Raw genomic sequence first — 14,306 nt, 5'->3', positions numbered from 1 at the left:
GGACACAGTAAGTCTGCACCAAACACTACACTGACACTAACTAACACACAGGCACACAAACCCCCTCCCGATCATATTTTTTAGGTTCACCACCAGGTTTTTATAGCGCTAGGTACCCTGATATACTACCCAATAACGGTTTTAACCCCCTGATTGCCCCTAGTTAACCCTTTCACCCCCTTTTGCCAGTGTCACTAAGCGATCATTTTTCTGATCGCTGCATTAGTGTCGCTAGGTAGCTAGTTATTTTTTTAGGTTCACCGCCAGGTTTTTATAGCGCTAGGTACCCCGATATACTACCCAATAACAGTTTTAACCCCCTGATTGCCCCTAGTTAACCCTTTCACCCCCTTTTGCCCGTGTCACTTAGCGATCATTTTTCTGATCGCTGCATTAGTGTCGCTAGTTAGCTAGTTATTTTTTTAGGTTCACCGCCAGGTTTTTATAGTGATAGGTACCCCGATATACTACCCAATAATGGTTTTAACCCCCCGATTGCCCCTAGTTAACCCTTTCACCCCCTTTTGCCAGTGTCACTAAGCGATCATTTTTCTGATTGCTGCATTCGTGTCACTAGTGTCGCTAGGTAGCTAGTTATTTTTTTAGGTTCACCGCCAGGTTTTTATAGCGCTAGGTACCCCCATATACTACCCAATAATGGTTTTAACCCCCTGATTGCCCCTAGTTAACCCTTTCACCAGCGATCACCGTATAAGTGTCACTGGTGACGCTGGTTAGCCAGTTAGTTATTTAGGTTTCCCATCAGGTTTTTATATAGCGCCAGGGACCTCCATATACTACCTAATAAAAATGTGAACCCCCTGATTGCCCCTAGTTAACCCTTTCACCAGTGATCACCGTATAAGTGTTTCGGGTGACTGGTTAGTTAGTTTGCTTTTTATAGCATCAGGGCACCCACCATTTATTACCCAATAAAGGTTTAACCCCCTGATCACCCGGCGGGTGATATCAATTAGGTTTTAGGGTCAGGGTCTACGTCGCCCCAGGCAGAGCTAGGTTAGTGCCAGTACCGCTAACACCCACGCGCAAAGCATACACCTCCCGTAGTGGTATAGAATCTGAACAGATCAATATCTGATCTGATCAGATCTATACTAGCGTCCCCAGCAGTTTAGGGTTCCAAAAAAACGCATTGTTAGCGGGATCAGGCCAGATACCTGCTAGCACCTGCGTTTTGCCCCTCTGCCCAGCCCACCCAAGTGCAGTAGCTTGGGGTGTCTACTTTCCAAAATGGGGTCATTTGGAGGGGTTTTGTGTTATTTTGGCATTTTATGGCCTTCGAAGCTGTGATAGGTAGTGAGGAGTGAAATCAAAAATTTGCACCCTTAGAAACCCTGAAGGCAGTGATTGGCTTTCGGGGTGCCGTACGCGGCTAGACTCCCAAAAAGTCCCACATATGTGGTATTCCCGTACTCAGGAGAAGCAGCAGAATATATTTTGGGGTGCAATTCCACATATAACTATGGCATGTGTGAGCAATATATCATTTAGTGACAACTTTTTGTAAACTTTTTTTTTTTTGTGTCATTATTCAATCACTTGGGACAAAAAAAAAATATTCAATGGGCTCAACATGCCTCTCAGAAATTTCCTTGGGGTGTCTACTTTCCAAAATTGGGTCATTTGGGGGGGGGTTGTACTGCCCAGCCATTTTAGCACCTCAAGAAATGAGATAGGCAGTCATAAATTAAAAGCTGTGTAAATTCCAGAAAATGTACTCTAGTTTGTAGACGCTATAACTTTTGCGCAAACCAAAAAATATATGCTTATTGACATTTTTCTTACTAAAGACATGTGGCTGAATACATTTTGCCCTAAATGTATGACTAAAATTGAGTTTATTCAATTTTTCTTATAACAAAAAGTAGAAAATATATTTTTTTCTCAAAATTTTCCATTTATATCGCAAAAAATAAAAATCGCAGAGGCAATCAAATACCACCAAAAGAAAGCTCTATTTGTGGGAAGAAAAGGACGCAAATTTCGTTTGGGTACAACATTGCATGACCGTGCAATTACCAGTTAAAGCAGTGCAGTGCGAAATTGTAAAAAGACCTCTGATCTTTAGGCTGTTAATTGGTCCGGGGCTGAAGTGGTTAACCTACACCCTGAGGAGGAATGTCGGCCCTCCCTGTCTCTGGGGGTTGCCACTAGGCCCCCAGAAATGTGGGGTAGGCGCTACATACCTATGATGTGTGTTGGAAATATTTTAATAATTTACAACTTTGTGGAAAAAAAAATAAAGACTCACCATGCCACTTGGCAGATACCTTGGTGTGTTTTTTTCCCCCCAAAATGTAGTCATATGGGGTGTTTTCACTGTCTTGGTGCTCAAGGACCACTAAAACTGTAATATGTGTAATTCAATTTTTTTCTAATTTCTCCTATTTGTTGAGGGGATGCCAGGAGAGAGGAAGCTTGGTTTTGCCCTGCTTGATTGCTGCTGCAACTGAAGAAGACCTGTACCTAGCAACAGGGGCAGGTAAGGTGTTTCCTTGGCTGTCTGGGCCAAGAGGATTTTTATTGGGAAGTAAGTTTTTAAGTCTATTCCACCACCAGATGGGAGATAAGAGAGATCCAGTTTCAGATAGAAAGGAAAGAGGCAAAAACCATAGGCAAGTTGCTTAATAAGACCTTGTTGGGAGTCTTTTGATCACTTCTTGCCCTGATAAGAGCATTGTTCCCAAGACAGAAATTCAGACAAAACCCTCCAGAGGGGGCACAGACAGCAAAAAAACAAAAAATGATGATCTTCATTTACACTACTAAAAATGAAAATGTTTTTATTGCGGTGTTCCTTCTGGAGATGTTCTATCGCTTGCTGCCTGGTGACAAGGATTTCACATAAGCAGGCAGTAAGTTAAATCTTCCCAAAGAGGCCCCTTACAGCAATAAAAAGATGGCAAACGTCGTACCTTCCACACTCCAAATCAAACGTAAAAAAAAAAAGATTTTGCTGGAAATCACTTGAATCTGTAATACATACTATATAGTTAGTCCCACCAGTGTTCTTAAAGTGGAAGTAATGCCTAACACTATCTGATCTTGAAAATGTTCCCTCCTCCCTCCTCATTTCTATCCTCCTTAATCTGTATAAAAAAAGATATGTATACTTACCTATTTTTGATCCGCACTGGTCCGGTTACGTGATCCCCCATTTTCGACTTCCCTGTGTTAGCAAGCAGCTGCTGCGGGACTGAGGACGGAATGCTAACAATTCCCAAAAAATAATCATTCACTATGATAACAGTCATGGCAAAATTCAAATAACACTTACTGCAGTCTTTGGCATCCTACCAGTGGCACGTGTTCAAACCCTCCAACATTTGCACCACAATCTAGACACTGACCGGCCTGCATTGGTAGACCACACTGTTGAAAAGAAAATTCAATGAGCCAAATGATACTAAGAGGCCTATTTGAAAAAGAGAACAGATATTCTAAAGTTGTCAGGACAATTGGGGTTAAAATAATATAATAGGCTTGTATATTATATATTTTGCATATGTACAGTGCCTTGCGAAAGTATTCGGCCCCCTTGAACTTTTCAACCTTTTGCCACATTTCAGGCTTCAAACATAAAGATATAAAATTTACATTTTTTGTGAAGAATCACCAACAAGTGGGACACAATTGTGAAGTGGAACGAAATCTATTGGATAATTTAAACTTTTTTAGCAAATAAAAAACTGAAAAGTGGTGCGTGCAAATTTATTTTGCCCCTTTACTTTCAGTGCAGCAAACTCACTCCAGAAGTTCAGCGAGGATCTCTGAATGATCCAATGTTGTCCTAAATGACTGATGGTGATAAATAAATCCACCTGTGTGTAATCAAATCTCTGTATAAATGCACCTGCTCTGTGATAGTCTCAGGGTTCTGTTGAAAGCGCAGAGAGCATCATGAAGACCAAGGAACACACCAGGCAGGTCCGTAATACTGTTGTGGAGAAGTTTAAAGCCAGATTTGGATACAAAAAGATTTCCCAAGCTTTAAACATCCCAAGGAGCACTGTGCAAGAGATCATTTTGAAATGGAAGGAGTATCAGACCACTGCAAATCTACCAAGACCTGACCGTCCCTCTAAACTTTCAGCTCAGGCAAGGAGAAGACTGATCAGAGATGCAGCCAAGAGGCCCATGATCACTCTGGATGAACTGCAGAGAACTACAGCTGAGGTGGGAGAGTCTGTCCATAGGACAACAATCAGTCGTACACTGCACAAATCTGGCCTTTATGGAAGAGTGGCAAGAAGAAAGCCATTTCTCAAAGATATCCATAAAAAGTCTCATCTAAAGTTTGCCACAAGCCACCTGGGAGACACACCAAACATGTGGAAGAAGGTGCTCTGGTCAGATAAAACCAAAATCGAACTTTTGCGCACAATGCAAAACGATATGTTTGGCGTAAAAGCAACACAGCTCATCACCCTCAACACACCATCCCCACTGTCAAACATGGTGGTGGCAGCATCATGGTTTGGGCCTGCTTTTCTTCAGCAGGGACAGGGAAGATGGTTAAAATTGAGGGGAAGATGGATGCAGCCAAATTCAGGACCATTCTGGATGAAAACTTGTTCGAGTCTGCAAAAGACCTGAAACTGGGACGGAGATTTATCTTCCAACAAGACAATGATCCCAAACATACAGCAAAATCTACAAAGGAATGGTTCACAAATAAACGTATCCAGGTGTTAGAATGGTCAAGTCAAAGTCCAGACCTGAATCCAATCGAGAATCTGTGGAAAGAGCTGAAAACTGCTGTTCACAAACGCTCTCCATCCAACCTCACTGAGCTTTAGCTGTTTTGCAAGGAAGAATGGGCAAGAATTTCAGTCTCTAGATGTGCAAAACTGATAGAGACATACCCCAAGCGACTTGCAGCTGTAATCGCAGCAAAAGGTGGCTCTACAAAGTATTAACGCAAGAGGGCCGAATAATTTTGCACGCCCCACTTTTCATTTTTTTATTAGTTAAAAAAGTTTCAAAAATCCAATAGATTTCGTTCCACTTCACAATTGTGTCCCACTTGTTGGTGATTCTTCACAAAAAATAAAAATTTTATATCTTTATGTTTGAAGCCTGAAATGTGGCAAATAGGGATGAGCCGAACACCCCCCGGTTCGGTTCGCACCAGAACTTGCGAACGACCCCCGCGTTCGGCACGAACGTTAGAACCCCATTGAAGTCTATGGGACTCGAACGTTCGAATTGGAAAGTGCTAATTTTAACGGCTAATATGCAAGATAGTATGCTAAAAAGGGTTTGGCGATCTGCCTCCTGCCTCAGGGGACATGGGTCACTGCAAAAAAAAGTTTTAAAAACTACCGTTTTGGCGGGAGCACTGATTTTAATGACGATTAAAGTGAAAAAAAAAAGTGAAATATTCCTTTAAATATGGTGCCTGGGGGGTGTCTATATAGTATGCCTGTGAAGTGCCACGTGTTTCCCGTGTTTAGAACAGTCCCTGCACAAAATGACATTAAACGGAAATAACACCATTTAAAACTGCTTGCGGTTTTAATGTTATATCTGGTTCCTGCAATATGGTTGAAAATCATTCAGAAAAATGGCATGGGTAGCCCTCCCTGCCCATTACCAGCCTATTTGGGTCTTGTACGCACATTAAGGGGAACCCTGTACCCATATTAAAAAAAAGGAAATGCGTGTGGCCCCCAGGCCCTATATACTCAGAACAGCAGTATACAGGCGGTGCAAACAAGACAGGGACTGTGTAGGTTTGTTGTGTTAAGTTGAATCTGTTTGTCATTTTCAACCGGTACATTTTTAAAGTGTAGCTCCAGTCAAAAAAAATATCTTTAAGCTTTTTGGAAAACATAGGGAAGGGTTATCACCCCTGTATAATTTGTTTTGTCGTCCATCTTTTTTCATCTCACTTGCTGTTGTCTCCTTCCGTTTGCAAGTAGGAGATATTTGTAAATTGGATGTTTGAAAGTAGGGGCCTGCCCTATATGCTCTGCAGAAATGGCGGAACAAGGTGTTGGTTTTGCAACAACATTGTAAGCCCTCAAAGTGACTCTTGGTGGCCGCTGGAGCGCCCTGCTGTGAACGATTATATCAAGAATTGTAATTACATGCCATTGTTGAACAGTGGTAGAAAAATTGACCTTTGGTGGTTGTGGTGCTGGTGCCACAACACTATAAGTCCTCACAGTTACTCTGGGTGGGCACAGGAAGGGGCCCTCCTGTGAAATATTATATCAAGAATTGTAATTACATGTCCCTGTTAAACAGGGGCAGAAAAATTGGGCCTTAGGCACTGGTGCCATCACACTGCAACCTCTGCCATACACTCTAGTTTTTTTGCAGGAATTAGCCCTGCTGCAAAGCATTGCATCAAAAATTTTACTTAAACGCCCCTGTTAAACAGGGGCAGAAAAATTGGGCCTTAGGCACTGGTGCCATCACACTGCAACCTCTGCCATACACTCTAGTTTTTTTGCAGGAATTAGCCCTGCTGCAAAGCATTGCATCAAAAATTTTACTTAAACGCCCCTGTTAAACAGGGGCAGAAAAATTGGGCCTTAGGCACTGGTGCCATCACACTGCAACCTCTGCCATACACTCTAGTTTTATTGCAGGAATTAGCCCTGCTGCAAAGCATTGCATCAAAAATTGTACTTAAACGCCCCTGTTAAACAGGGGCAGAAAAATTGGGCCTTAGGCACTGGTGCCATCACACTGCAACCTCTGCCATACACTCTAGTTTTATTGCAGGAATTAGCCCTGCTGCAAAGCATTGCATCAAAAATTTTACTTAAACGCCCCTGTTAAACAGGGGCAGAAAAATTGGGCCTTAGGCACTGGTGCCATCACACTGCAACCTCTGCCATATACTCTAGTTTTTTTGCAGGAATTAGCCCTGCTGCAAAGCATTGCATCAAAAATTGTACTTAAACGCCCCTGTTAAACAGGGGCAGAAAAATTGGGCTGCTGGCATCACCCAGAACCAAAAATGTTCTTCCAACATATCAGCGGAGGAGGAAGAGGATAGACAATCAACATAACAGGACAGTCACTCAGCATCAGCATAGGCAGTCTTGAAGGGATGTGGTATTTCAAAAAAAATTATTCGGTTACATCAGCTTCAGGTGCTTGGTAGCTGTGGGTGATCCAAGACTGATTCATCTTGATGAAGGTCAGTCGATCAACTGATTCGGTGGACAGGCGCACCCTGTGATCGGTAACGAAGCCACCAGCAGCACTGAAGGTGCGTTCCGAAAGAACACTGGATGCAGGACAGGCCAGTAGCTCAATTGCATACTGTGCAAGCTCTGGCCAGTGATCCATCCTCAAGACCCAGTAAGCCAGAGGATTTTCAGTGGGAAAGGTGTCCAAGTCTGACCTTGCCCCTAGGTATTCCTGCACCATGTAAATTAGACGCTGGCGATGGGTGCTGGAACCAATCATACCTTGGGGCTGCGGACTAAAAAATTGTCTGAAAGCATCAGTCAGACGGCCACCTTCTCCACCGCTCCTTCTGACTGATGCCTCAGCAACACGTTGTCCAGGACCAGGAGTTTGTGACCTCCCAGTCTCTGGGAATGCGTTGCACAGAGCTTTCTGCAAGGCCTCCCGGAGATGTCTCATCCTCTGCTCCCTCTGCGATGGCAAGATAAGGTCGGCAACCTTACCCTTGTACCGTGGATCAAGGAGAGTGGCCAGCCAGTAATGGTCCCTCTCCTTGATCCGAAGAATACGAGGATCCTTCCGCAGGCTTTGCAGGATCAGGGAGGCCATGCAGCGTAGGTTAGCTGAGGCATTCGGTCCGGAGTCCTCTGGGTCACTAAGGACAACATGATCCGCAGCTACCTCCTCCCAGCCACGTACAAGTCCACGTGTTTCTTGGGACTGTAAATCATCCCTATAAGACTGCTGCTGCTGATGCTGAGTGCCAGCCTCCACCTCCATGCTGACACAATCATCCTCCTCCTCCTCTTCCTCCTCCTCACCCTCTTCCTGTGTGATGGGTGGCACAGCAGGAACACTGTCTGGATAAAGGGGGCCTTGAGAGGCAAGGAAGTCCTCCTCTTCCTGCCTCTGTTCTGCCTCAAGTGCCCTGTCCATTATTCCACGCAGCGTATGCTCCAAGAGGTGGACAAGAGGTATAGTGTCACTGATGCATGCACTGTCACTGCTCACCATCCTTGTGGCCTCCTCAAACGGTGACAGGACAGTGCATGCATCCCTGATCATGCCCCACTGGCGTGGTGAGAAAAAACCAAGCTCTCCTGACCCTGTCCTGGTGCCGTAGTCGCACAGGTACTCATTGATGGCCCTCTGCTGCGTGTGCAGCCGCTGCAGCATGGCCAATGTTGAGTTCCATCTGGTGGGCATGTCACATATAAGGCGGTTCTTGGGCAGGTTCAACTCCTTTTGGAGCTCAGCCAGCCGAGCACAGGCATTAAATGATCGGCGGAAATGCACACAGACTCTCCTGGCCTGTTTCAGGACATCCTGTAAGCCGGGGTACCTGCCCAAGAACCGCTGCACCACCAGGTTAAGGACGTGAGCTACACAGGGCACATGGGTCAGTTGTCCCTGTCGGAGGGCGGAGAGGAGGTTGGTGCCATTGTCGCAAACCACCATTCCTGGCTTAAGCTGGCGTGGCGTCAACCACCTCTCGGCCTGCCCCTGCAGAGCTGACAAAACATCCGCCCCAGTGTGGCTCCTGTCCCCCAAACAAACCAGCGCAAGCACGGCATGGCATCGTTTTGCCTGCGTACTTGCGTAGCCCCTGCAACGCCTACGGAGCACCGCTGGTTCTGAGGACAGAGCACTGGAAGAGGCCATGGAGGAAGAAGAAGAGGAGGGGGTGGAGGAGAGAGGTGTGTCACAACCAATAGTAGCATTTTGGAGGCGTGGTGGCGGAACAACCTCCAATACTACTGCACCTTGTCCTGCATCCTTCCCAGCAGCCAGAAGAGTGACCCAATGGGCCGTGAAAGACAGGTAACGTCCCTGTCCATGCCTGCTGGACCATGAGTCAGCGGTAATATGCACCTTACCGCTGACCGCCCTGTCCAGCGAGGCAAGGACATTGCCTTCCACATGCCGGTAGAGAGCCGGAATTGCCTTCCGTGAGAAAAAGTGGCGTTTGGGGACCTGCCACTGAGGAACCGCACATTGTACAAACTCACGGAAGGGGGCCGAGTCTACCAACTGAAAAGGCAGCAGTTGAAGTGCTAGCAATTTAGCCAAGCTAGCATTCAACCGCTGGGCATGTGGATGGCTGGGAGTAAATTTCTTCCGCCGGTCCAGCAGCTGGGGCAGGGACATTTGTCTGCTATAATCGGACGTGGATGTACCACTAGCAGAGTTCCCGGAAGCACTTGGCTGTGACACACCTAATTCTACACCTTCATTCCTCTCAGAGCAGGTTTCAGAGAGGACTGAAGGTCTAGTGGGGTTGGAGATGCCAGCTGATGAGGAGCAAGGAGAGGTCCGCTTTGTTCTTTGGTGTGGGTCTTTGAGGTATGCTTGCCAACGAGCTGCATGGCAGGTCAACATATGTCTGGTCAAGCATGTGGTGCCCAAGCGGCTGATGTTTTGGCCACGTGAGATACGCTTGAGACATATGTTGCAAATAGCAGCGGTGCGATCTGATGCACTCGTCTCAAAAAAGGCCCACACCAAAGAACTTTTAGAATAACGCGCAGAGGAAGCGCTCTGCGCAGGCGGAGCTCTGCGGTGTGATTCAGTCGGTGTGCTGCCCCTAAGCTGGCCCCCGGAGGGCATCCTGCCTCGTTGGACATGTGCCTCCTCCTCCTCCTCCTCCTCCCTCCTTCCAGGCACCCACGTGGAGTCAGTGCCCTCATCATCCCCTCCCTCTTCATCGCTGTAGCAAACCTGGCAGTATGCTGCAGCTTGTGGAACATGACTGCCAGATTGCTGTCCTTCTTGAGCATCCCCTCTCTCTGTGCTCACGCTACTGCCTTCCTCTAGCTGAGTGTCATCATCAGAGCCCACCAAACACTGGGCATCCTCCTGGAGCATGTACCCAACACTGTGCTCAAAGAGTTCAGGAGACTCCTCAGGAGGACGTGGTGGGTCTAGGGAAGGAGTCACTGATGATGACATTGAGAGGAGGGACGACGATGTGTTAGCAGCTGCTTTTCTACAACCCTGAGACTGGGTGAGAGAGGATGAGGAGGATGAAGAGGGCTTGGTCATCCACTCTACCAAGTCGTTGGCATGTTGCGGTTCAACATGTCCAGCTGCAGAAAAGAAGGACAAGCATGTCCCATGGCCACGTGCTGATGACAATGCACCGCGTCCCCGACCAGCACTGTTGTCTCTAGACACAGAGCCTGCTTGCCCTCTTTTATCGGCTCGCGCCTGTCTGCCTCTCCTTGCTGGCCTTCCAGACATGGTAATGGCCTGAAGGGAGTTGGGTAAAACAGTAGTTGGGTAGTTTATATTGTGCTGGAGGCACACAACACCCACTAACTCCTGCAGATGCCTTTTTTATAGAACAGCAGAGTTAAAGGGGTATATACAGATGTATACTGTGCTGTGCTGGAAGCACACACAACTTCCAATAACTCCAGCAGATGTCAATCGGGCCCAAATAGAGAACAGCTATGTAGGTGGATAATAGCGGTATGTACTGGGTACAGAGCAGGCACACAGCACGCACTATCTCCTGAGTGACACTGCTGACTGCAAGCTCTATTGTTAAAGATGGACCACTAGCTATATAGGTGAGGTGAATATCACGGTGTATACTGCGGTCAGGGCACGCAGACAATAACCAGAAAACAGCAGAGTTAAAGGGGTATATACAGATGTATACTGTGCTGTGCTGGAAGCACACACAACTTCCAATAACTCCAGCAGATGTCAATCGGGCCCAAATAGAGAACAGCTATGTAGGTGGATAATAGCGGTATGTACTGGGTACAGAGCAGGCACACAGCACGCACTATCTCCTGAGTGACACTGCTGACTGCAAGCTCTATTGTTAAAGATGGACCACTAGCTATATAGGTGAGGTGAATATCACGGTGTATACTGCGGTCAGGGCACGCAGACAATAACCAGAAAACAGCAGAGTTAAAGGGGTATATACAGATGTATACTGTGCTGTGCTGGAAGCACACACAACTTCCAATAACTCCAGCAGATGCCAATCGGGCCCAAATAGAGAACAGCTATGTAGGTGGATAATAGCGGTATGTACTGGGTACAGAGCAGGCACACAGCACGCACTATCTCCTGAGTGACACTGCTGACTGCAAGCTCTATTGTTAAAGATGGACCACTAGCTATATAGGTGAGGTGAATATCACGGTGTATACTGCGGTCAGGGCACGCAGACAATAACAAGAAAACAGCAGAGTTAAAGGGGTATATACAGATGTATACTGTGCTGTGCTGGAGGCACACACAACTTCCAATAACTCCAGCAAATGACAATCGGGCTCAAATAGAGAACAGCTATGTAGGTGTATATAGTGGTATGTACTGGGTACAGAGCACGCAGACAGCACGCACTAACACTACTGACTGCAAGCTCTATTATTAAAGCTAGATCACTAGCTATATAGGTGAGGTGAATATAGTGGTGTATACTGCGGTCAGGGCACAGACAGTAACCACTACACAAGAGCAAAATAGTAAATCAGCCAAAAACGATTGGTGTGTAACTGTGTTGAAGGTACACAGAACACCCACTGCTTCAGATGCTAACAAACACTACACGAGGCCGCCTGAAAGGCAGCTTTATATAGTGTGGGGCGTGCACTACACAGTCTGAGCTATGATTGGCCACAGGCAGGATGCCTGTGGCCAACCATTGCTCTTCCCGCTACTGGCGCTGCGATTGGCCAAGCATGCGGGGTCACAGTGCATGCTTGGCCAATCGTGAGACAGCAATGCATTGCGCCATCGCAGTGCATTGTGGGCCACACGAATTTTGCCGCGAACGGCCCAAACGTTCGGAATTCGGCGAACGCACGAACGACCGATGTTCGAGTCGAACATGCGTTCGACTCGAACACGAAGCTCATCCCTAGTGGCAAAAGGTTGAAAAGTTCAAGGGGGCCAAATACTTTCGCAAGGCACTGTATGCTATGAGCAAACCAGAAGCAATCTTGTTTGAAAATATTTTATTTTTTCTAAAGAGGTTAACTTAAGTTCATTGACTTTGAAACTGAGGAACCCTCACCAGAAAGTTTTAGGTGTATTATGTTAACCTCCCTGGCGGTATGATTAGTTCTGATTTTAGGTGCTGAAACCGGTCATAGGCCTGCAATTCTTAGGAATAACTCTCTTAAATCTGTTCAAACCAGAGTCTATCAGACATCCTGGGTATGATAAAATTTATAATATAATAAATAATGATAATAAATAATAATAAAAATTATTCAATAATGTAATCAAATCCAAAAACACAGAAATTTGCTAATTTGCAGAATTGTCGCTGTCATTAAATTTAGTGTTTGATGATGAATTTCCCCACAAATCACTATCACTCAATTCTGCAAGTGATTATAATTTATTATCGCTGTTTTCTAGTTGGTCTAAAATCACTTTTGACATAAAGGGACAGTTTTTGGTTGCTATGGGCAATCTCCAAATTCCATGGAGAAAAAACAGTATTTATAATATAAAAGTGCATGCAGAGCACTGGACAGACCACTAGGGACAAAGGGGGGTGTGTAATTTTTTTATACAGTACTGTAATCTGTAAGATTACAGTACTGTGTGTGTTTTGTATGTTTTTACTTTTTAGAACTTGGCGCCGAAGTCCGCTCCCGTGCGCCGTAGCGTCGCAGGGAACGGAGCTCGGCGGCACTCGGGCACTGTGGGAATCGAGCGGAGGACAGCTTGCTCACACAGTGTGGAGGACATCGCTGGATCCAGGGGACAAGGTAAGTAAGTCTCCCTGTATCCAGCCATGCGATCCCGATCTGGCTCGGGGTTACCGCTTATGGTACTGAAATACCAACCCGAGCCAGACTCGGGATCACCGCCAGGGAGGTTAAGTTTACTTAAAATTGTAATTTCTCTTTCTGTCAGCCTGTAAAGATAAGAAAAAGGGTCCACTGGCAGTGTTTAGACTAAGAGACTCATATTTCACATGAGCTCACAGACCTAAATTTTGTTTGCATGAAGGAGAGAAGAGGGCTTATTCACAAATGAAACATATTATAATATTATTCAAGTACAAATAATCATATTAGCAATAGTTATATGGCATTGACATTAGAATAATTATATGCATAATTAAGCAAATAATTTTACATGTATTGGTTTATGTATTTTAATAATAATTTTTCTTTCATAATATTTTCATAATGTATTGTGTGGATATTCATAGAACCCAGTAATATACATATTATTATAATAAGGCTTACAAATATGGGATCCTATGAAAAGTTTGAAAGCTAGCAGTCTGACCCCTCCTGTATTGATTTATATTGTAAGTGTACTGTCTGACCCCATGTTGTAAAGTGCTGAGCAAACTGTTGGCACTATATAAATCCTGTATTATAATAATAATAATAATAATAATAATAATAATAATAATATAGAAGCTGTATTTGTGAAATAATACACAGGGTTAAATTCCAATGATCTGAGTCTCAAGGTATGTAGAGCGCGAGTTAATTGCGTGGGGATATTTTCTCAAACACATATCTCAAGAGGGCTAGAGTGGTTTGACATATTTTAGACAGTTTTTGATAGTTTATAGTTTCTGCTAAGCCAAGATCATAAGGTCATTAAAGTATTAGAATAAAATCAATTTTAATACAATACTGTCCCCTGTTGGTGAAAATATTAAGAGTCCAAGATGGCCGCCAGACGTGGTTGTCATGATAACATGTGAACAACCCATCATTTCACATTATCAATTACGTAGTAGTGACACACACACACACACTTTTTGGGTGGGATAAAAGTAGTTATACATAGATCAATGAGGGATATTAAAGGAGATGATCGGAGGAAGCTTGGAGGCGACGCAACAATGTAGGAAGGTTGGGGACCCTAACTTGAAGCTTCTCAAAACAACAGATTTCTTAAGCCCTGGTAAAGTATTAATCTGTTTATCTTACCTGTTGGTAATTATTTTGACATATACAAAACTGAAACATTTATTATTGTGGCCTAGCAATTTGGAGTTGTGTTATTTATTACCTGTAGCATGATATAATTTTACTCCAAATATTAAGAGACATACACATTTTTGTTTGTCTCAACAAAGCTAAGACCAAAGTCTGTACAATGTTTTTTTCGTGATATGTGTTTAAAAATAGATT

At 44.8% G+C, this 14,306-nt stretch overlaps 1 protein-coding gene across 5 annotated transcripts in view; it reads right to left on the bottom strand.

The window, feature by feature from the left end:
- LOC143964536 (E3 ubiquitin-protein ligase RNF213-like) overlaps nucleotides 1-14,306 on the bottom strand; it is a 955,032-nt gene that overhangs the window by 131,196 nt on the left and 809,530 nt on the right. For all 5 annotated transcript variants that reach the window (XM_077474321.1, XM_077474324.1, XM_077474323.1 and 2 more), the window contains exon 55: nucleotides 3,299-3,393. In XM_077474321.1, the coding sequence (XP_077330447.1) occupies nucleotides 3,299-3,393 (95 nt within the window). The remainder of the gene's footprint in view (nucleotides 1-3,298; nucleotides 3,394-14,306) is intronic.

Source organism: Lithobates pipiens, unplaced genomic scaffold (genome assembly GCF_037356315.1).
Source record: "Lithobates pipiens isolate NorthernLeopardFrog02 unplaced genomic scaffold, aLitPip1_a1.2 Scaffold_8, whole genome shotgun sequence".
NCBI lineage: Eukaryota > Metazoa > Chordata > Amphibia > Anura > Ranidae > Lithobates > Lithobates pipiens.
The sequence above is the reverse complement of the archived record's forward strand: the minus strand, read 5'-3'. Positions and strand labels throughout refer to the sequence as shown.